A 22025-nucleotide genomic window follows, 5' to 3' on the forward strand; every position below is an offset into this window, starting at 1 on the left:
TCATTTTCCTTTGTGCCTTTTTATATTTTGTTACTTGCCAAATAGTTCAAATATTATATTAATATTTCAGACTAAAGTCAATCTTATTTGATCTGTTGAAAAAAACACTTCCATTGAAAAACATGATCGAGTTTTAATAAGAACACTGGTCTTAAACCAGAGTAAACCCACTCACTCAAACAAACGGAATGGAATGTGGTTTTAACCAATCAGCATTCAGTATTAGACCCATCCGTTGTATAAAGAGGTAATAGAGACCTGTTGATATCATAACAGTATGGCTTCACTAGAGCTCCATGTTACCAATATTACTACTGTACATCACAAACAACCAGGTTTTGTGGTCTTGACATTATGTTTGCGACTTGGCTATGACTTTTTTTGTGTCCAGAAATGGCAGTCAAATGTATCCAACCCTGTAGTGACGACGATAACACAGCTGTAGGACTTGTGCTTCGAGTACAATCCATTGGAAGGCACTTCAGAGTTTGATCTATACTTGATATACCACCTGATACGTGCAAACTGGTATGGTATACCTGACTGACATTGATGCAGGGAAACTTTTCAACTGGAGCTTTCCTCTGGCAGTGTGTGGGGTTAGGTGCAGGTTCGCACACACACAAACATACACTCTCACTCATACTATACACTCTCACTCAAATACATACTCAACATTAAAGAGAGGAGTCCATTTTTGTTTGCCTGTAATAAATTAGTACATCATCCTCCTACCATATTTTTCATTTCCTGGTTCTTTAAAGTTCCCTAAAAAAAAAAAAAACATTCCCCCATAACTTCCAACAAATGAGTAATTTGTACAAAATGAAAACATGCTAATTGCATGATATGATAACGTAGGGTTTTCACAAACAATGAATTCCGCAAGTTCTGCCCCATTCATTTTCAACGAGGGCACAGAAATGTGTGGGGAACTGTGGGAAGGTGAACGGCGAGAACCCTGCTAGTGGGCAGGTAGAGAAAAAAACGATCTCTGCTCTACTTTATGCAAATGTCAAGCCGCCTCTAGTCAAAACCCACAGTGAGATAGCGCTTCTCAGAAATCTCATATCTACAGCTAAGAGTTATTCAGGGGAGCATGCAGAGCAGGCACTGGTTCACTCCCCTATCCAGTTAAATGTTCTGTAACATTTTGTCAACGTTCGAATGACGTTCTCCTGATGTTCTGTCACCATTAAGCTGACCTCAAGGCATGGTCTTTACTATTCTGGAATGTTCCCTTGACGTTCCGTCAACACTATGGAAGGGTCTTGACCTTGTTGGTGACGATGCTGGCGGCCTGAAAGACCCGGTAGCGCTCCCGAAGGTTCCGTCGCCGCACATGCTCGTTGGTGATCTCTAAAACATTCTCCACGGGGAACCAACCCTTCTGTCCGTCGGAGAGACGGATCCCCTCGTACAAACCTGGAGAGATGGAGGGAGCGAGGGAGGGGAAGGAGGTGGAGAATGAAGGAGAAGAAGAGGGATGGGTGAGTGCAGGGGGGAGTTAGGATGTTTACATATAAATCATGCAAAATAACATTCACAAATCAAACTGCTACAGTATAGAGGATAAGGTAGGTTAAAGGGTTGAATTAGAATTTTCGGGATAACAGAGAGTTGGGGAAAAGAAGTGGGTTAATTGGATTGGTTATTACTGTGTCAGTAGTAATGACCGGATAATTTCTGGATTTGTAAAATAAAGTGCTACCCAGTTTCCTAACTAACCACATGACAGGTCATTAGTGTCCTGCCAGGTCTTACCCTCGTTGGTCTTGCGCACCACGTTGATGATCTCCGTGGGTTCCAGGGTGAGCTCATCAGCCTGCTGAGCAATGTACTGCTCCACACACTGCACCTGAGGACAGTCTGAGGACACAACAGTAAATATCAAGAAACCACACAAATACAAACCAAAGTGTTTCCATGTACTTACAATAAGGCAAACGGAGACTAAATGGGTGTGTGGATGGTTGAATTTGGCAACTAGCTCAGTCACTAATGGCTTCCTAACTGCGGCTAGCTAACCCAGTCACTCACCCCAGTCATCATAGATGACTTCCTCCTGATCTCCATCATGGTTACCAGGGTTAGGGAACGCTGCTATCCACCTGTGCAGGTCAGACCTGTGCAGGTCAGGTAGAAAGACAAGCAAAAAGGAGAAAGAGAGAACTGACTTGTGAAACAGACCATAGAGTGCGAATAAACTTGTGTATTTGTAAAGGATGTCACGCTGCTCGTTTAGCGAGTACCACTTCCTCCTGATTCGGCTCACACAGAGGCTCGAACCTAGTACCTCTGCTTTGTTAGCACACGTGACCACCCTCCCGAAGCGTTTTACCAGTAGGCGTCACCGAAAAGTGAACTATTCGGTGGTGCAAGTGGGGACACTTCAGGCTGAGGAGTAAGTTTCACACATCCCCATGTGCTCCATATCACACATCCCCATGTGCTCCATATCACACATCCCCATGTGCTCCATATCACACAGTGTTCTACTCACTGTGAGGAGGCCTTCATCAGCCTCTCCATCATGCGTCCCTGGTGGTTCTCCAGTAGAGTCAGACAGAAACAGTGTTCATAGCTAGGGCTCAGGGCCTGGTCCTCTTTTATTGGCTGAACCTGGACCAGGGAACGGTGGGCGTGGTCCATCACCACGAAACGCTCCGAACTAATGGAGATAAGAGGAGGAACCAATCACATTGATGGGCTGGGACAGTAAGATGAGTCATAGACTATGAGTGTAGAACATGTGAATGTAGAGCCACGCTCTATATTCTAGCCTGACGTGGTATACATTACTTGTAAAGCATTAATAAAGGCCTTATGAAGGTTTTGTGAAGGCTTCATAAAGCCTTAGGAACACCATAAGGGGGACTCACCCCTTCTTGGTGGCGATGATGAGCAGGTCGTTGAAGAGGAAGAGGTAGACAGGGGTGAACTTGGGACGCAGGTTGAAGAGGTTGCCCCCTTTAGCCATCTCCTGTACCTCCCCACGCTTCTCCAGGAAACGGGTTTGGGAGATGATGGGGATGGCCTGATAGAGAGGCAGGGAAGATTAGAGGGAGAGGAAGAGAGAGAGGGGAGGAGAAATGTATAAGAATCAATTAGAAAGGGATAGGCTCATATTGTATTTGGGTCGTGTAATAACTGAATGACTGACTGACTGATTAATTGATTACCTTGAGCTTGTCAAACTCCAGCGTCTTGGAGAGGTGGATCAGCTCCTCCACCTGTTTCATCTTCCCCACTTGGGTGTTGCACTCCTCTATGATCTGAGGAAACGTGAAAGAAAAAGATAAATTGTATGAGACAAAGAACAAGAGACTGAATGAAAACAGTAGATCAGAGACACCTTGGCTGCCCCTTCACTTTTTCTCTCAAACAGACAAGATAAATAATCCTCATAGCCCTTCTCTAATTTCATGAAAATCCCCATTCCTCGCTATCACAAGTGTATCAAGTTCTTCTCTTTTTCAAGGGGATCCCTCCCTTCTTGAATAACACTCGCTAGCACAGCAGCAACCGCCAGCCCAGGTAACACATACTGTAATGTCCCCTTGAACCATATGTTTCTTGGAGCTTGGTAAGAGCATGGTTATTTTGCAAACAACATTCACACCATGTTCTGGGAATGGTGCAGGATACCCAGCTAGCACATAACGTTCTGAGAACCATATGTTTCATAGGTGGGAATTTCAGTACTTCAGCATAATGTTTTCCACAAGTCTCATGGTTCTAAATAAATTAATGTCCTCAGAAAATTCTGAGAACATTAAGAAACAAAGTTATTCTGTGGGAATTTCAGTACTTCAGCATAACGTTTTCCTCATGGTTCTATTTAACGTCATGTTCTCAGAACATTAGGAACATTTTCCATAAAAACCATAAGAAAATATTAGCATCGTTCAAAGAACATTCTAAGAATGTTATTTAAAAACATGTACATTCTGTTCTCAGCATCAACAAAACTCTCTCTATCCTTGATCTTGTTAACTGTGTTAATGAGTGCTTGTTCCCTTTTAAATGGGGTTTGTTTGAATAGACTTAAATGAACAGCTTTGTATGAATAAAAAAAAGGCATGCTTCCTCCATCCTGGTGGCACAGCGTACCAATTCCATGGATTGTGGACAGAAGATCATAGGTTTGAATCTCACTGACACCGTGCCAGAGTAAAGCAAAAAATAAACGTGTTAGCATGATTATTTCCAAAGCAAATTAATTTCCATGTGTCCTATCTGTGCTTGGATTTCAAAACAGTTAACCCAAACTAAGCAAGCAATGTTATTAAAAGTCTTATTCTCAGAACGGTATTAAAACCTTCCAGGAAAACTTTCAGGGAACCGTAAAATGTTCTCAGAACCTCCCTGCAAACTAAAAATGTACATTCCCAGAACAGTCAAAATTTTCACTTCCGTTCTCAGAACGTTTAAAAAACATTCTGTTTTACCAGTCAGGAAATGTATGACTTTGTTCCCAGAACCAATGGGAAACCAAAATTGTACGTTCACACAACTTCCAAGGAACCAAATATGCTAGCTGGGAGTCCTCATCTCTTATCTCTACACTTTGTCAGATTGTCATTGTCTTCAGTGACACACTGAGTCACTCTCTCTGTCCTCTCGCAATAGGATATCCTCTATCCCACACAATAGACCAGGGGACTGACGCCGTTGCTCCATATTCCAGAACGGTGTGGAACAGTGCTTTAGAATGGAACAATCGGAATGTCTGTGGGCAGGCAGACGGCTGGATGGAAACAGGAGAGGTGTGTTACCTTGGAAACAGAGTCCAGGGCCTTGGAGGCGGTCTGTTCCTCTGTAGTCCCCTCCTTTGTTCTTTTCAGGATGTTCTGATGAACAAAAGCAACAATAAGCCATGTTACACAATACAAACAAATGATGATCTGGATTCAAGGCAAACAAATCTAATAGTCATGTGGTTTCATGCATTTCATTGTGATAGAAAACACTTTGTAGTCCACTTCACATGATACCGCTAACCTCGATGAGCATCTTAATGCGTGTGATTCGTTGGAAGGGCAGCAGCAGGAAGGACATGAATGGCAGCCGCTGGCACTGAGGAGACTCCTGCAGACGGGTGATGACCGTGGCAAACGCCACATTGGTTTTCCTGTGGGGACACACATTATTCAGTGTCCCATCTTTTTCTAGTTTGCTGGGTAAATGATCAGACCAAGATGCCTCCGTCAACATTCCCAAAATCAGGAAATCCGGGAATTTTCCGATCTGGATTTCTGGAAAATCTGGGAATTTGGGGGAAATGACCAGGATTTTGCAACCCTACCTCTGAGATCTAGTAATAGACCCATACTTACATGAGGGATGTGTAGGTCTTCTCCTGGTAGATCTGGTTGCGGACGTAGTCGATGTAGGCCGGGAAGTTGTGCTGTGCGTGGTAGTGGATGATGTCACAGATGTCGGAGAACACCAGACCTTCGTCCATACGGTCCTCCAGGTCCTTCAGAAACCTAATGGGGGGGGTTCGAAAGGGCAAAGGTTATGGTTTATTCTATTGATGAGGGGTTTATTAAAGAGGTCCAATGCAGCCATTTCTTTTCATATCAATATTACATCATTCCTGGGTAACAACTATGTACCTTACTGTATTGGATTTCCATTACAATTGGCAAAATGAGCTTTTTAGCCAAAAACTATTCATCAACAAAGAATTTTGCTAGGGAGTTGTCTTAGTGGTGAGGGGAAAACTAAAAACTAGCTTTTACTGGCAGAGAGGTTTGGAACTATGTTTTTATTGGTCTATTAACCAATTTACCATGTGGTGATATCACTATGGAAAGCCGAAACTCATGCCCATGCAAACTTGCCGATTAGAAGGTCTTGTGTAGATTGCATTTTTAACCAGCAACTATCAGGAAATAACTCGAACACAGTTTCCATCCAATTGGCGACAGATTTTCATGTGAATATTCTGAAATCCGCATAAAAACTATATGCCACCAGAGATGCATTTCCATCAAATTCACTTGTTGCGTGATGACTTACCGCACGTAAAAATGACTTTTGCGGTTAAATTCCCATGTACCGGATAATTTAAAAAAAAAAGTTAATTGGGCCTTCATTGCATATTCAACTCTAATGATGGTTTTGTCACAAAAATGTTGCGTTATATAGCTAATGTGCCCATGCTGGTATTGGCACGTGTGTCTTAGCCAAAAGCTTGCAGATGCAGTGCTGGTATAGCCTAGATGAGGAGGTTATTATGGATAAAAGAGCGAGATTATTTGTATTTGTCAAACGGCAGCCAAGCATCGATCATCATGTCACCAGAATATGCACGTGTTGTAGGCATAGCAGCCATTTATTTGTAGGCTGGTCTTCTAAAATGTATATTTGCCAAAAGGATGTAAAAATGTATTCTAAAGATAAGGGCCACCTGTTAGTGAGTGGCTGCAATTGCCAAATGTAGTTTTCAATCAATAAAATTGACGCAGTGAAAGTCAGAATAAAGGAGGTTGAGTAATATATTCACAAAATGTCTCCATAGATACAAATGTTTAATGTGATTAGAATGGCAATTTGTCTTTCAAGGTCATGCAAGATCATACAACGAAATGAAACACACAAACATTTGATTCCCCCTTCCTTCTCTTTGACACCAACTAAGCTACATAGGAATAGATTTCTACAAAAGCAACACCCAGGGCTGGCAACGCCCATGGTTCCTACTGAACACCAGACTGCTTGTATTCAGTATGAACATTGTGCATGGACTGCATAGGAACCACTTTGCTACTATGCAAAAGACCAAAAAGGGGGCGTTACACTCTCTACAGGTGTAAACGTGGGGCAAAACACAGCCTCCTTGTTTCATGTCACGTCAAGGATAAAGCAGTGGCCTGTGGCTGTGGCGGTCACTGTTGTGCTGGGTCTCCACTCTGCACACATTATAGCTTTCCTACAACCAGGATTGTTCTGATCTAACATGATACATTTTCCTGATCTAATGGGATCAACTCGATCATTGGATTCATTCTGACATTATTGATTTCTTGTTTCTGATTATTTGTGTACTTGTTTGACATTCTACTGCACTGTTAGGAGTTTAGTGCGGCACCGGCTATAACATCTGCTAAACTGTGTATGATAAACCAGTAAACTTTGATTTGTCATGATCTAACGGTGTAAATCTATCAATCTGTGTCAGATGCTATTCCTTATTTCCTTCCTTCCTCTGACTCCCAACTGTTAGCTGAGAATCCCTTTACTCCTCTCTCTCCCTCTTACCTCTCGCTGACCTCCCGGACTCGCAGGACATTGGAGAAGAGGGTCTTCCTGTCCCGGATGATCAGCGCTTCGTCCAGATCCCGGGAATCCAGGAAGTGTTCTGTGAGAACTCTTAGGGAACGCAGGTACGACGCTTCCGATGTCAACACCTCAAACATACTCTGAGGGAAGAGAGAATGGTACGGTGAATTCATACATATCAAATCAAATTTTATTTGTCACATACACATGGTTAGAAGATATTAATGCGAGTGTAGCAAAATGCTTGTGCTTCTAGTTCCGACAATGCAGTAATAACCAACGAGTAATCTAACCTAACAATTCCACAACTACTACCTTATATGGGGCGGCAGGGTAGCCTAGTGGTTAGAGCGTTGGAATAAGAATATTACATGAAGATATATGAATGAGTGATGGTACAGAACGGCATAGGCAAGATGCAGTAGATGGTATCGAGTACAGTATATACATATGAGATTCAAACCGTAATTGAATATCACCATCAAATTTGAGTTTTTCCTACTGATGATTCTATAAAAAAACTGAATCTTCGGAAACCTGGACACTTGCTCTTCACTCACTGGGGGATTCCATCTTAATACATGACAACATCCATTCAACTCTTCCTTTCTCTTTTATTGCTGAATTGCCTCTCCCTACCCCCTTCTCCTCTTTCCCCCTCTTCCTCACCTCCTGGTACTTGCACTGTTCAGGGCTGAGAGTCTCCAGCACCCCACTGTCCCGTACTCCTGGTATGTCCTGCCACAGGGTGCTCTGGCCCGGGGTGGGCAATGGAATAGTACCACTGCCCACCGCCCCCACGCCCCCCGACCCCATGCCCACGCCACCACGGCGGGCAGTCCAGTCCATGTGGTAGTCGGCACTAGTCTTGCTGATGTTGCGGCACACCGTCTGGCGCCGGATCTCCTTGGTGATGACAGTGGCGCGGTACGTCTGGTACAGAGGCTCTAAGGAGGTCACAGAGGGGTCAAAGGGCAAACAATCTCTTAATACAAATAGATTAGGTATTAATATGTGGGGTATTAATCTATTGGTGACCCTCAAACAATGATGACATACCAAACATTTTCTGTTTTTTTTACACCTACATTTGCATGTCATTTGTCACCTGATTCAGCAGTGTCTGATATTTTGGGTGTGTTATGCTTGTGTCAGGTAACCTTATCATCCTGCAGTCTGGACTCCCAGTCAATATAGGATCCTCTCCTGGTAACCTTACCATCCTGCAGTCTGGACTCCCAGTCAATATAGGATCCTCTCCTGGGTGGGGCTACAGGCATACTGGGACAGGAAAGAAGGGCAGGATGTTAGATAACTGACTAAGCTGGGAAAGTGTTAATTAGTGAAACATAGGCCTGGTTCTAACTCTTTGGAGGCGAAAGAAGCGCACACCTTTTTAGGCGAGGTGCTGGCTATCGGAGTAGAGCACGTGAAAAAGAAAAGGAGAGCCGCACACTCTAGGAGGTCAGATGCAATAACTGAATAACGTTTCTCATCAACGTATAATGACAAACTCTGCGGGTCACCCGTTTATATAGTTTGAAAAGACACACAGGTGTCTGTAATCATGTCCGGCTGTGGCTTGATTTAATTGGTTGATTTACAGATATCAATAGAACATCTAAAAAAAGCATGAATGGAGAATATATGATCATAGATACAACATGGCTAAATGCATCCTTCTTCCTTTCCTTCCATGAAGTAATCACTGATATGTGATTGGATAAGTGATACCCTATCACCTTCATTGATCCAACCCACACTGATCTGTGGTAACTTACAGGAAGGGAGGAAGTAAGACTTTCAACAGGGCCAAAACAAAGACATATGAGATGAGAGTAGAAGAGGAAAGATGGACGTCAACAGAAGAGAGACAAGAACTTACCAGTCTTCCTCTGTGTCCTCCTTTTCTCCTTTAGTGCGTCCATCCTCCTCTTGTTCTAGAGGGAAACACAAAAGAATTAACAATATACCCTTAATTTATATTGTATATATCTGACCTCTCACGAGAAAAGATGCTAGAAAACAGGTTTATTGCATGTTTACTTTTATACCAACCTTTTATGGCTTGGTTGATGGAATGGCCGGAGATGTTACTGAGTCTCCTGTCGTCCCTGCCCGTTTTGGGTGGCTGAGGTGGGGGGACTCTGTGGGGCAGCAGGGGGCTGGTGGGGGGTGGAGGGGCCACCCGGTGGGGTACTATGGGGCTAGAGGAATGGTTGGGGGATGAGGGGTGCAGGGAGCGCCACTCCTCCGCGGTGGGCTGAGGTAAGGCGATACCCCCCCTGTGAACGGGCGTTAGGTTGTGGCCAGGTGTTTTGGACTTGTCCTGGGCAAGGGGTACCCGAGGTGGGATGGCCGGAGGGGCGTCCTCGGTAGTCTGGGTTTGGGATGGGTCCGAATCAGACTGGATCGAAGTGTTTTCCTCCGAGTTGCTGGAGGACAGTTTTGACCAACGGACCGGTTTCTTAATGTCCAGTTCTTGACAGATCTTTCTGGGTGTTGGCTCCACCATTAGTAGAGTAGCTTCATATATAGAGTCCTCCTCCTCTATGAAGGCATTCAAATGGCTTGGGGGAGATTGGGTTCTTTTAGGAGGGATGGGGGGTGACTGGGAGCGTTTTAAGGCCAAGGAGGCCAGAATGACCTGGGATCCTGGGTCTGACCTTCTACGGTTCCCTTTAGCTATCATCACATCCAGAACCTGGTTAAACTTTGCCTTCTTGAATCTCTGCCCCGCCCGTTCCTCACTCAACAAACCGCTCCCCCCCTCCTCCTCCTCCTCATCCCCTGCCTCGCTCTCCCCCTCCCTTCCTCTCTCCTCCTCCTCTGTTTCCTCTTCCAGAACAATCTCCTCCTCCTCCTCCTCCTCCTCCTCCTCCTCTTCTTCCTTGTTGATGGGAACCCATATCAGCTTCATGCCGGGCCGGTGGAGGTGGCACACACAACTGCAGTCCTGGTCGCAGCATGGGCTAAGGGGCGTGCCTGAACCGTGCTCCGGCTCAACTTCCACTCCTCCAATCAGCTGAAGCTCTACCTCTTTTCCGTCAGGTGCTGGGAGAGAGGGAGGGACACAGAGTTAGATGGTTTGGGAGGCCATAACATTTCACTAACATAACCCATCCCTTTTAACATCCACTGCCCCATTTTTGCCTATATGTTTGCAGTAACAGGAAATTAATAAAGCATCAGAAAGACACGTTTTTTGTTCTGTTTTGTTTGGCATTTATGTTACCAAGAACTCCAAGACTGTGGGATTACTTACTCCATTCCAGGCCTGTATTGACCCTTGAACCTTGGCAGATGGAGTTCACTGATCATTGTGGTTGCTTCCTGTCTAGTCTGGTCCTGTGGTAACAGGACATATCACTTTCACTGCGTGTGTGTGTGTGTGTGTGTGTGTGTGTGTGTGTGTGTGTGTGTGTGTGTGTGTGTGTGTGTGTGTGTGTGTGTGTGTGTGTGTGTGTGTGTGTGTGTGTGTGTGTGTGTGTGTGTGTGTGTGTGTATATGTGTGTGTGTGTATATGTGTGTGTGTGTGTGTTTGTTTCTGTGTCCTGACTGAACTCAGTTTTATGAAAGGTCAGCATTATGCCTTAGGCATTAAACACAAACTGGACTGGCCAGTCAGCACAAGTGCAATGCAAATAGAGGAAGTCTCCAGTGCCTTGACAGTAAAGACTTGACAAGGTAAAAGCTGTCTGATGAGCATGCCATAAAATATTTATGGAAATGGAATGCACATCAGTCAAATCGTGTGTGTGTGTGTGTATGAGAGAGAGAGAGAATCTTCACTGTTTAGGCAAATTAACATGCAACCTTCCTATTTTTATAATACTTTCAATTGTTGCTCCTACTTTCATGATTTGTTTTTTGCTTTGTCACATAAACTTGGGGAAGAATTCTTAAGTTGTTTAGCCTGATGAGTGTTTAATACTACATATATTTTGATATTTGTTTGTTCTTTTCTGCAGTGAGAAATGCTACTAGTTCCTGTTCCTTATTTTTCTTGCCGTTTTGGACAGGAACCCTCTCGCTTTCTCTCAGTCAGCTCTCCCCCTCTTTCTTTCTCTACCACTCTTCTAGATTTCTACTCAGCCTCTTCCTCTCTTTGCCATTCACTCACACACATACATGCACGCAAAACCACACGAACGGACGGACAGACACCCACGTGGGATATGTTTATTTATTTTTTCCTTTACTTAACCAGGTTAGTATCATTGATGAGGTAGAAGCTGTCTGATGAGCATGCCATAAAACGCTCATCAATCGTGATCTGGCAGAGTTACTCCACCTCAAGAATTCCATTTGGTAAATCACTCGGCACACACATACTCAGGCTGACTGGCTCTCGTTCAGGCAAGTAGTATTGATGTCTCTGAGGGGTCTTTGGCCTGGTTTACTAACTACCTCCCTCAAAGAGTGCAGGGTATAAAGTCAGAACATCTGCTATCTCAGCCACTGCCTGTCACCAAGGGAGTACCCCAAGGCTCGATCGTAGGTCCCACATTCTTCTCAATTTACATCAACAACATAGCTCAAGCAGTAGGAAGCTCTCTCATCCATTTATATTTGTTGTTGTTTTATTGTTTAAAAAATTCCTCCCCAATTTCGTGGTATCCAATCGGTAGTTACAGTCTTGTCTCATCGCTGCAACTCCCAAATGGACTTGGGAGAGGCGAAGGTCGAGAGCCATGCATCCTGCAAAATAGGACCCAACCAAGCTGAACTGCTTCTTGACACAATGCCCGCTTAACCCAGAAGCCATCCCCACCAATGTGTCGGAAGAAACACCGTACACCTGGCGACCATGTCAGCGTCTATGTGCCCAGCACTCCACAGGAGTCACTAGAGTGCGATGGGACAGCGACATATGTGCCGGCCAAACCCTCCCTTAACCTGGACGACGGTGGGCCAATTGGGAGCCACCCCATGGGTCTCCCAGTTGCGGCCGGCTACGACAGAGCCTGGACTCGAACCAGGATCTCTAGTGGCACAGCTAGACCAATGCGCCACTCGGGAGGCCCCTATCATCTGCATATAAATGGATGATACTCAGCTGGCCCCTCCCCAGATTTAATGTTAAACGCTCTACAACAAAGCTTTCATAGTGTCCAACAAACTTTCTCTGCCTTGAACGTTGTTCTGAACGCCTCCAAAACAAAGGGCATGTGGTTTGGTAAGAAGAATGTGTGATTACTACCTCTGAGGGTTTGATTACTACCTCTGAGGGTTTAGAGCATGAGGTAGTCACCTCATACAAGTACTTGGGAGTATTTGTTTGTTTAACCTTTATTTAACTAGGCAAGTCAGTTAAGAACAAATTCTTATTTTCATTGACGGCCTAGGAACGGTGGGTTAACTGCCTGTTCAGGGGCAGAACGACAGGTTTGAACTTGCAACCTTCCGATTACTAGACCAATGCATGCGCTAAACACTAGGCTACCCTGCCGCCCGGCAGGCTAGATGGTGCACTGTCCTTCTCTCAGCACATATCAAAGCTGCGGGCTAAGGTTAAATCTAGACTTGGTTTCATCTATCGTAATCGCTCCTCTTTCACCCCAGCTGCCAAACTAACCCTGATTCAGATGACCATCCTACCCATGCTAGATTACGGAGACGTAATTTATAGATCGGCAGGCAAGGGTGCTCTCGAGCGGCTAGATGTTCTTTACCATTAGGCCATCAGATTTGCCACCAATGAGGCTTCCCGTGTGGCGCAGTGGGCTGTGCCACCAGAGACTCTGGGTTCGCGCCCAGGCTCTGTCGCAGCCGGCCGCGACCGGGAGGTCCATGGGACGATGCACAATTGGCCTAGCGTCGTCCGGGTTAGGGAGGGTTTGGCCGGTAGGGATATCCTTGTCCCATCGCGCACTAGCGACTCCTGTGGCGGGCCGGGCGCAGTGCACGCTAACCAGGTCGCCAGGTGCACGGTGTTTCCTCCGACACATTGGTGCGGCTGGCTTCTGAGTTGGATGCGCGCTGGTTTAAGAAGCAGTTCGGCTTGGTTGGGTTGTGTTTCGGAGGACGCATGGCTTTCGACCTTCGTCTCTCCCGAGCCTGTACGGGAGTTGTAGCGGTGAGACAAGATAGTAACTACCACGAAATTGGGGAGATAAGGGGGTAAAAACATTTTTTTAAACAACAACAACAAAAAATATTTGCCAACAATGCTTCTTATAGGACACAGCTGCACTCTATACTACTGTACAAAACTGGTCATCTCTGTACACTACACCCGTCGCAATTTTGAAAATGGCGCAGACAGAGAAGATTGCCGTGCTTCTAGCTCTCAGGCTTCGGCATCCCTAGCCGCATACTCAGAGAAGACCAGATGGCTGGAGTGTTTACGGACATATTCAATCCCTCCCTATCCCAGTCTACTGTCCCCACATGCTTCAAGATGTCCACGATTTTTCCTGGACCCAAGAAAGCAAAGGTAACTGAACTAAATGACTATCACCCCGTAGCACTCACTTCTGTCATCACGAAGTGCTTTGAGACACTAGTCAAGGATCATATCACCTCTACCTTATCTGACACCCTAGACCCACTTCAATTTGCTTTCCGCCCCAATATATCCACAGACAATGCAATCGCCATCGCACTGCCCCATAGCATCTGGACAAGAGGAATACCTATGTAAGAATGCTGTTCATTGACAATAGCTCAGCATTCAACACCATAGTACCCTCCAAGCACATCATTAAGCTTGTGTTCTTGGGTCTAAACCCTTCACTGTGCAACTTGGTCCTGTACATCCTGACGGGCCGCCCCCCAGGTGGCGTAGGTAGGGAAAATCACCTACACTCCGCTGATACTCAACACTGGGGCCCCACAAGGATGCGTGCTCAGCCCCTTCCTGTACTCCTTGTTCCCCCATGACTGCGTGGCCTCGCACGCCTCCAACTCAATCATCAAGTTTGCAGATGACAACAGTAGTAGGCCTGATTACCAAAAATGACAAGAAAGCCTACAGGGAGGACATGAGAGCCCTGGAAGTGTGGTGCCAGGAACATAACCTCTCACCCAATGTCAACAATACAAAGGAGTTGATCATGGACTTCAGGAAACAGCAGAGGGAGCACCACCCTATCCACATCGTCGGGACCGCAGTGGAGAAGGTAGAAAGCTTCAAGTTCCTCGACGTACACATCCCTGACAAACTTAAATGGTCCACACACACAGACAGTGTGGTGAAGAAGGAGCAACAGCACCTCTTTAGCCTCAGGAGGGTGAAGAAATGTGGTTTGGCACCTAAAACCCTCCAACTTTTACAGGTGCAAAATTGAGAGCATCCTGTCTCGCTGTATCACCGTCTGGTACGGCAACTGCACCGCCCATAACCACAGGTCTCTCCAGAGGGTGGTGCAGTCTGCCCAACGCATTGCCAGGGGGCAAACTACCTACCCTCCAGGACAGATACAGAACCCAATGTCACAGGAAGGCCAAAAAGATCATTGAGGACAACAACCACCCGAGCCACCGCCTGTTCACCCCGCTATCATCCAGAAAGCGAGGCCAGTACAGGTGCATCAAATCTGGGACAGAGAGACTGATATGTATCTACTGTATTCTATCCTATTCAACTGTAACTAAGTCTATGTCGCTCTGACATTGCTCACCCAATATTTATATATTCTTCATTCCTTTACTTTAAATGTGTGTGTATTGTTGTGAAATTGTTAGATATTACTGCACTGTTGGAGCAAGAAACACAAGCATTTCGCTATACCCGCAATAACATCTGCTAAACACGTGTATGTGACAAATCAAAATTTGCTTTGAAGACCCACTGGATGATGCTTATTTATAAAACCTTCTTAGGCCTCACTCCCCCCTATCTGAGATACCTACTGCAGCCCTCATTCTGCCAATCACATTCTGTTAAAGGTCCCCAAAGCACACATACATCCCTGGGTCGCGGCTCTTTTTAGTTTGCTGCAGCTAGCGACTGGAACGAGCTGCAAAAAACACTCAAACTGGACCGTTTTATCTCCATCTCTTCATTCAAACACTCAATAATGGACACGCTTACTGACATTTGTGGCCGCTTCGCGTGATGCATTATTGTCTCTACCTTATGGCCCTTTGTGCTGTTGTCTGTGGCCATTAATGCTTGCACCATGTTTTGTGCTGCTACCATGTTGTGTTGCTACCATGCTGTGTTGTCATGTGTTGCTGCCATGCTATGTTGTCGTCTTAGGTCTCTCTTTATGTAGTGTTGTGGTGTCTCTCTTGTCGTGATGTGTGTTTTGTCCTATGTTTTTATTTGATTTTTAATCCCAGCCCCCGACCCCGCAGGAGGCCTTTTGCCTCTTGGTAGGCCGCCATTGTAAATAATAATGTGTTCTGAACTGACTTTCCTAGTTCAATAAATATAAAATAAAACAAATGGAGATAAAACACCATTCAAGGGAAACCGGTTTACCTATACAGGTGCACTGACAAAACCGGTTTCCGGCTGTTTAGGGTAGTCGTTTTGTCTCTGGGTAAAGGGGAAACGTGTCACCCTCTAGGCCTCAGGAATGAGGCAACACACCTGAGCACAGATTCCGCGCTCAAAGGAACATACCGCACTCGCATGTGGCATGCTGCATAATGGTATCAAACTGGCAAAGAAACGTGTCAATGTTTGTAACACTCAGATACCGGACAGATTTTTTTCTTAACTTGCCACCCCAGGGCTAGCTTGTTGGGTTGGGTTGGGTTGGGACGACTGTTAGCGCTTCCTGATGATTAGGTCATGTGTTACCGTTGGCAACACTTGATTAACGGGCATCCGTGGGAAAGCTAACCTATGTATTTTGTTTCCCTGTCTGCATTGCTTGCCTTAGTAGATAGGTAGGCTACATTGCTAATCATAACAAATGATCAGTCCCTATCATAAAAAAAAAAACATTGTTTTTTCGAGAGGATATTAATACTGATTCATGAATTGATCAATCGATATACTGACTAGCTGGGTCCAAAATCTGTTTTGCCTACAACTTACTAAAACTGCATACTGTGTACTAGTCGTACTACATACTATTTAGAATGTACTGTTTAGTAAAAACTATTACAGTAAGCAACAAATATCAGCCTGCTAGTCTCATCCTACTGAGAATTTGTCATCTAATACACAGTTGTGTTGATTCCCTCCATTCCTTCATTTGGTACAGAGCTCCTCTCAGCTGATTATCAGCTGTTGTCATGACGACTCTCTTCCTCAATATTGTGCAGTGAATTCAACTAGATAAAAAGCAGAAATTAGTATGACATCCTGGCATTTAAAGTATACTACATTTTTAAAAATGTCATATACTATAAAACATATTTTTTGCATACCTAAAATGCCTACTATTTAGAACGCAAGTACAAATATTTCAGACACGGCCACTATCTGATTGCATTAAAAACAAACTCTACCTGATCGACTGGCTGGGATGCCCTCCTCTCCTCCAGGGGTGTCCCTCTTGGCCTGGTCGCTCTGCTGCCGCAGGATCCGGCTCCTCTTCATGGGCAGTGGAGGGGCCTGGTCTGGACTCGCAGACTGCTGGATGGAGGCACGGGACGGTTTGGGCTTGACCGTGGGGGCCCTCCTGGGCCCTCGGGTCCGGAGAGGAGGTTTGACGGTGGTGCCATTGGCAGTTGGTGTAGCATATCCTCTGGTGGTAGGTGTAGTCTCTGGGTGACTGAACTTGCTCACTATGCTCTTGACTTTACCTCTGGAATTGCTGCCTGTGCTGCCCCTCTCCCCGAGCTGGGAGGGGTGGAGGGGGATCCGTTGGAGGGAGGGGGTTTCCTAGAGATGGGGGGCCGGGGTTTGGCCTCCGGTCTGGGGGGTAAGGGGGACGTGGGGCGTATGGAAGGTTCCGGGAGGGACATATTGGAGGGTGGTCTGTATTTCCGGGAGTATTCCAATCTGAGCTCTGACCTGTCAGGAGGTCAGGCTTTCAGGTCAAAGGTCAGTTTGGGTGTGCCATTTTCACCTGGAGAGGACAAAGGGAGAGAGAGAGGGAGAGAGAGAGACTGAATACAGCAAGTCTGAATGAGGACAGTCTGACAGAGACTAGTTTCACACTACCAGTGTCATTATACTTATTATATTTTATGTTCTCAGGTCTAATATGCGGTAATACAACCATTATAAGTATTTAATATGACAGTAATAAAACTTCACACACATCACAAAACACAGCGCATCCATTAGCAATCAAATCCAAATAATTGAATAGAGTTCTCTTAGCTATGTCGCTGCATTAAAGATCCCTAAGACAGGAAAGGTAACTTTGTCCTGGTGAGAGAGAGGACTGGAACTTTGGACTGGAAGGAGGAGACACACCTTCGAAGACATACAGCTAACCACAGATGAGGAACCATGAATCCAGTCAATTCAGTGAGTGCCATGTCCCCCAGGCATGGCGTAATTTTGAACGTATTGCAAGCATGCCACCTAGAATAATAAATATACGGTTTCCATCTCGGGGAAAACAGGTTACGTAATGCGTTTCACAACAGGAAGCTCAACAACAACAGAGAAAATCTCCTTAATGCTTTATGCCAGAGTCCATTCAGACATTTCAAGTTTGTTAATGAACGACAGCAAAGTAACGGAGAGAGAGGCAGAGAGACAGAGAGAGGCAGAGAGAGAATTATATTTGGAGGGGAATGGGGAGGGAGATAAGGAAAACGATTGGAAACAGGGAAATTACTGTACCGTTTTGGAATGGCTCATGTGGTCAAATCAAAATGCATTCATCACATGCTTTGTAAACAACAGGTGTAGACTAACAATGAAATGTTGACTTACTTACGGGCCCTTCCCAACAATACAGAGAGAAAGAAAAGATAGAAATATTTGAAAAGTAAAACACGTAATAATAAATACGCAATGAGTAACGATAACTTGGCTATATACACGGGGTACCCGTACTGAGTCGATGTGCAGGGGTACAAGGCAATGGAGGTAGATATGTACATACTGTATAACTAGGAATAAAGTCACATATCGTAAACAATAAAAAAAAACAGCATATGTGATAGTTCAAAAAAGTTTGTGCAAAAAGGGTCGATGCAGATAGTTAAATAGTCCAGGTAGCAATTTGCTTAACTATTTTGTAGTCTTATGCCTTGGGAGTAGAAACTGTTCAGGGTCTTGTTGGTTCCAGACTTGGTGCATCGGTACCGCTTGCTGTGCGGTAGCAGGGAGAACAGTCTATGACTTAGGTGGCTGGAGTCTTTGATTCCGCCTAGTATAGAGGTCCTGGGTGGCAGGGAGCTCAGCCCCGTATGCACTACCCTCTGTAGCGCCTTGTGGTCGGATGCCAAGCAGTTGCCGTACAAAGCGGTGATGCAGCCAGTCAAGATATTCTCGATGGTGCAGCTGTAGAACCTTTTGAGGATCCGAGGGTCCATACCAAATCTTTTCAGCCTCCTGAGGGAGAAAAGGCGTTGTCGTGCCCTCTTCATGACTGTGTTGGTGTGTTTGGACCATGATAGATCCTTAATGATGGGGACACCGAGGAACTTGAAACTCTCGACCCGCTCCACTACAGCCCTGTCGATGTGAATGGGGGCGTGCTCGGACCAAAATTTCCTGTAGTCCACGATAAGCTCATTTTGTCTTGCTGACAGGGAGAGGTTGTTGTCCTGGCGCCACACTGCCAGGTCTCTTGCCCATAGGCTGTTTCATTGTCGTCGTGATCAGGCCTACCACCGTTGTGTCGTTGGCAAACTTGTTGATGTTGGAGTTGTGCGCGCCCACGCAGTACTGGGTGAACAGGGAGTACATGAGGGAACGAAGTACGCACCCCTGAGGGGCCACCCGTGTTGAGGGTCAGCGTGGCAGATGTGTTGTTAACTACCTTCGCCCCCTGGGGGCGTCCCATCAGTACCATGGTCCTTCTGTAGCTCAGTTGGTAGAGCATGGCGCTTGTAACGCCAGGGTAGTGGGTTCGATTCCCGGGACCACCCATACGTAGAATGTATGCACACATGACTGTAAGTCGCTTTGGATAAAAGCGTCTGCTAAATGGCATATATTATTATTAAGTACAGGATCTGCAGCGAGAGGTGTTCATTCCCAGGGTCCTTGGCTAAGTGATGAGCTTGGAGGGCACTGTGGTGTTGAACGCTGAGCTGTCGCCAATGAAAAGCATTCTCACATAGGTGTTCCTTTTGAACAAGTGGGAAAGGGCGGGTGTGGAGTGCAATAGAGATTGTATCACCTGTGGATCTGTTGGAGCGGTATGTGAATTGGGAGTCATGCGCTTTGGCCAATAAAAAGCTAACACACTGAAGACATTACCGTTCCATGCAGTCAATGCACTCTGAAGCGATCTTTACCAGCACGTGGTAAGTTACAGTAAGAGCCCTTTTATCTCGGCGAGACATGATCAAATGTAACGCTGTAAGAATGTAAGTCATACGTGCACAATGTGAATGCTTGCTAAGGGTGTGTGCAGCGCAGACATTCTGAACAGATGATCTGGCATCCCATCTGATACTCTGTACGAGCTCAGAACATGACATTCAATACCCTTCATTCGTTGCATTCACTCCATTCATACAAAACAGCCGAGGGAAGTGGACCTCCTTTTCTAGTTCCCTTCCTTCTATAAAAAAGGGGAAAAAGTTGATGTCATGAACAAACTATTAATTTCATTGCGAGGTCGTTCAAAAATAGACACTAAAACGGCAGGTCGATAACCACAGCTCTTGCTGTATTAAACCAAAAGAGAGATTAGGTTAGTCACCATACCAATACTCATCCCCCTATACAGCAAGGCTTCTCTATAGGGAGGTTATTGCATCGCTCTCTGTAACTGCAGAAGTGAGATCATACATCTGTACAGATTCCAATGGCACACCTGTATCCATATTTCTGCATGAACGATTGACTATGGCACACTTTCACACTCGACTCAAAAAACCCAGAGACTCCTTCACCACATAACACCAACTTAGACTTGTTAACGACTTTCAGCTTGATGCGTCAGTGTGGGTCAATTCTGGTTCCAGTTTTAGCCTCAGGTTTTGATTAACAATGTAAGTAGGGGTGGCTGCTTGTTGGTTGTGAACATACACAAAGACCTCATAGACAATGCAGTATGCATTATGTCTCCTTAAGTGTACAACCCCCTCTGTCTGTCTATGACCAACCATCAGTATGGATAACTATTGTCCACCCTTGCTTTCTGACATGTTTCAGTCAATAGCAGCGTGTTTCAGGCAGGCAGACAGGCTACATGCTATCATGTCTAGGTCACTAGGCCAGTCTTTCACTCTGTCAAAACGTTCAGCCATTGTATCTCTCAATCAATCCTGGAGAGCCCCAGTGTGCACCGACCCACTCAGTTTTTTAAGATTGATTTTCATTGTGTTATCCATCCAGTTTGGCAGTCCGGCTGACGATCCTAAGTGCTTTAGTGGACCTTCATCCATTAACTACAGGCATGTGTGTGTGTGTGTGTGTGTGTGTGTGTGTGTGTGTGTGTGTGTGTGTGTGTGTGTGTGTGTGTGTGTGTGTGTGTGTGTGTGTGTCTATTTGGCCATCTGCTCTTAAGTGTCACAGGACGGGGGCTTTAGGAAGAGAAATCTAGAGCACTGGACACAGCGTCTAGGGAAGAACTGACAATAGCCATTATAAACAATATCGTCTCTCTATGTCTGTTTGTCGGGAAGAGCGGAAAAAGGTGTGTTTTGACAGGAAACACACACACACAAACACTGCCTCGTAGTTGCATTTTTACACCCCCCAAAAATATTCATATTAATGTTTCAGACCTTTAAGTTTATGAAAATTGTTAAGTAATGAAAAACTGTAAAAGAAAAACATATATATATATATATATACTGTGTTGGACCATGTATACAATAAAATCTTGCAATCTGAACTGAAGTTCCACAAATGTAACTACAACATTTGATATGTCAATTGATTTGATCAAACTACTGTCAAAATCGTAGGCAGCCAGACAGTGAATCAAGTGCATGCTACTCACCAGTAGATTCGCATCCACGTCCGTAAACAATCATCCAACGACAATCCAGTTCATGTAAAATTGTTGCCTTGACAAAACCCCTGTCAACGATTATAAATCGTCCTCCTCCGATTTAAAAAAACAAGTATATTTAATCAGTCGCGGCTACACTAGTCAGGTTATGCATCAACTTCACTAGTTCAATAAAAAATGGGAAATCCATAAAATACGATGTAGTCTAAACATACACGATAATAATAACACAACGAACGATAGATAGTGTTCTCTGAGTATTCTTTATTGTTTCGCTGTAGATCCTAGTATGCGGTTCGGGAGCGATTTCATCATTGCCAGTTCTTTGTTTCCTGCTTGCGTTCGCGTGCGTGGGCCTGCCGGTGTGGGGTTGTGCCCCCCCCGAGATTTCTCCACCCTCTCCTTCCTCTGTCTCCCTCTCATCTCACACAACACAAACTGAACACAACTCGCTCGCTTTCAATAGAGTAAACGCCCTTTCAAAACAACACACTGACACACTGGTGGAGAGATATTATAATAGAAGTGCTTGAGAAGCATTGTCAGGAATTACTAAATAGCCTAACTCATTTTAAATAGCCCTACTTTTTATAATATTGATCTTCTCTTTCTTTTTTTATGACTATAGGTCTCTTACTGCCATAATTCATAATTACATAGACGCAGATGATTTACTGTGTAATGCTTATTCATTTCCTTCCATACAGGTGCACACATTGACAGGTGCTCAAGAGG

The 22025-nt window shown here is 45.1% G+C and overlaps 1 protein-coding gene across 1 annotated transcript; it reads right to left on the minus strand.

Moving 5' to 3' along the window:
* Positions 1 to 113: 113 nt before the first annotated feature.
* Positions 114 to 21938, minus strand: arhgef15b (Rho guanine nucleotide exchange factor 15b). Its single transcript, XM_035783616.2, has 16 exons — positions 21279 to 21938; positions 16702 to 17264; positions 9349 to 10344; positions 9176 to 9230; positions 8510 to 8571; positions 7960 to 8237; positions 7270 to 7430; positions 5340 to 5492; positions 5005 to 5134; positions 4779 to 4853; positions 3183 to 3275; positions 2883 to 3037; positions 2504 to 2671; positions 2041 to 2126; positions 1765 to 1869; positions 114 to 1425 (listed from the first exon to the last, which is right to left on the minus strand). The coding sequence occupies exons 2-16, from the start codon at positions 16790 to 16792 to the stop codon at positions 1259 to 1261; spliced, it is 2775 nt and encodes a 924-aa protein (XP_035639509.2). The 5' UTR covers positions 16793 to 17264; positions 21279 to 21938; the 3' UTR covers positions 114 to 1258.
* Between the last annotated feature and the right edge of the window lie 87 nt (positions 21939 to 22025).

Source organism: Oncorhynchus keta, chromosome 13 (genome assembly GCF_023373465.1).
Source record: "Oncorhynchus keta strain PuntledgeMale-10-30-2019 chromosome 13, Oket_V2, whole genome shotgun sequence".
Classification (NCBI taxonomy): domain Eukaryota; kingdom Metazoa; phylum Chordata; class Actinopteri; order Salmoniformes; family Salmonidae; genus Oncorhynchus; species Oncorhynchus keta.

Excerpts from the sequence above, each read along its gene's own strand:
- arhgef15b (XM_035783616.2), bottom strand. The coding sequence starts at position 16,792 with ATGAAGAGGAGCCGGATCCTGCGGCAGCAGAGCGACCAGGCCAAGAGG. Across the intron at positions 8,238-8,509 it reads GGAGTCCAGACTGCAGGATG|AGCCTCTGTACCAGACGTAC; the intron begins GTAAGGTTACCA and ends TGACCTCCTTAG. Across the intron at positions 3,038-3,182 it reads TGGAGTTTGACAAGCTCAAG|GCCATCCCCATCATCTCCCA; the intron begins GTAATCAATTAA and ends CCTCTCTATCAG.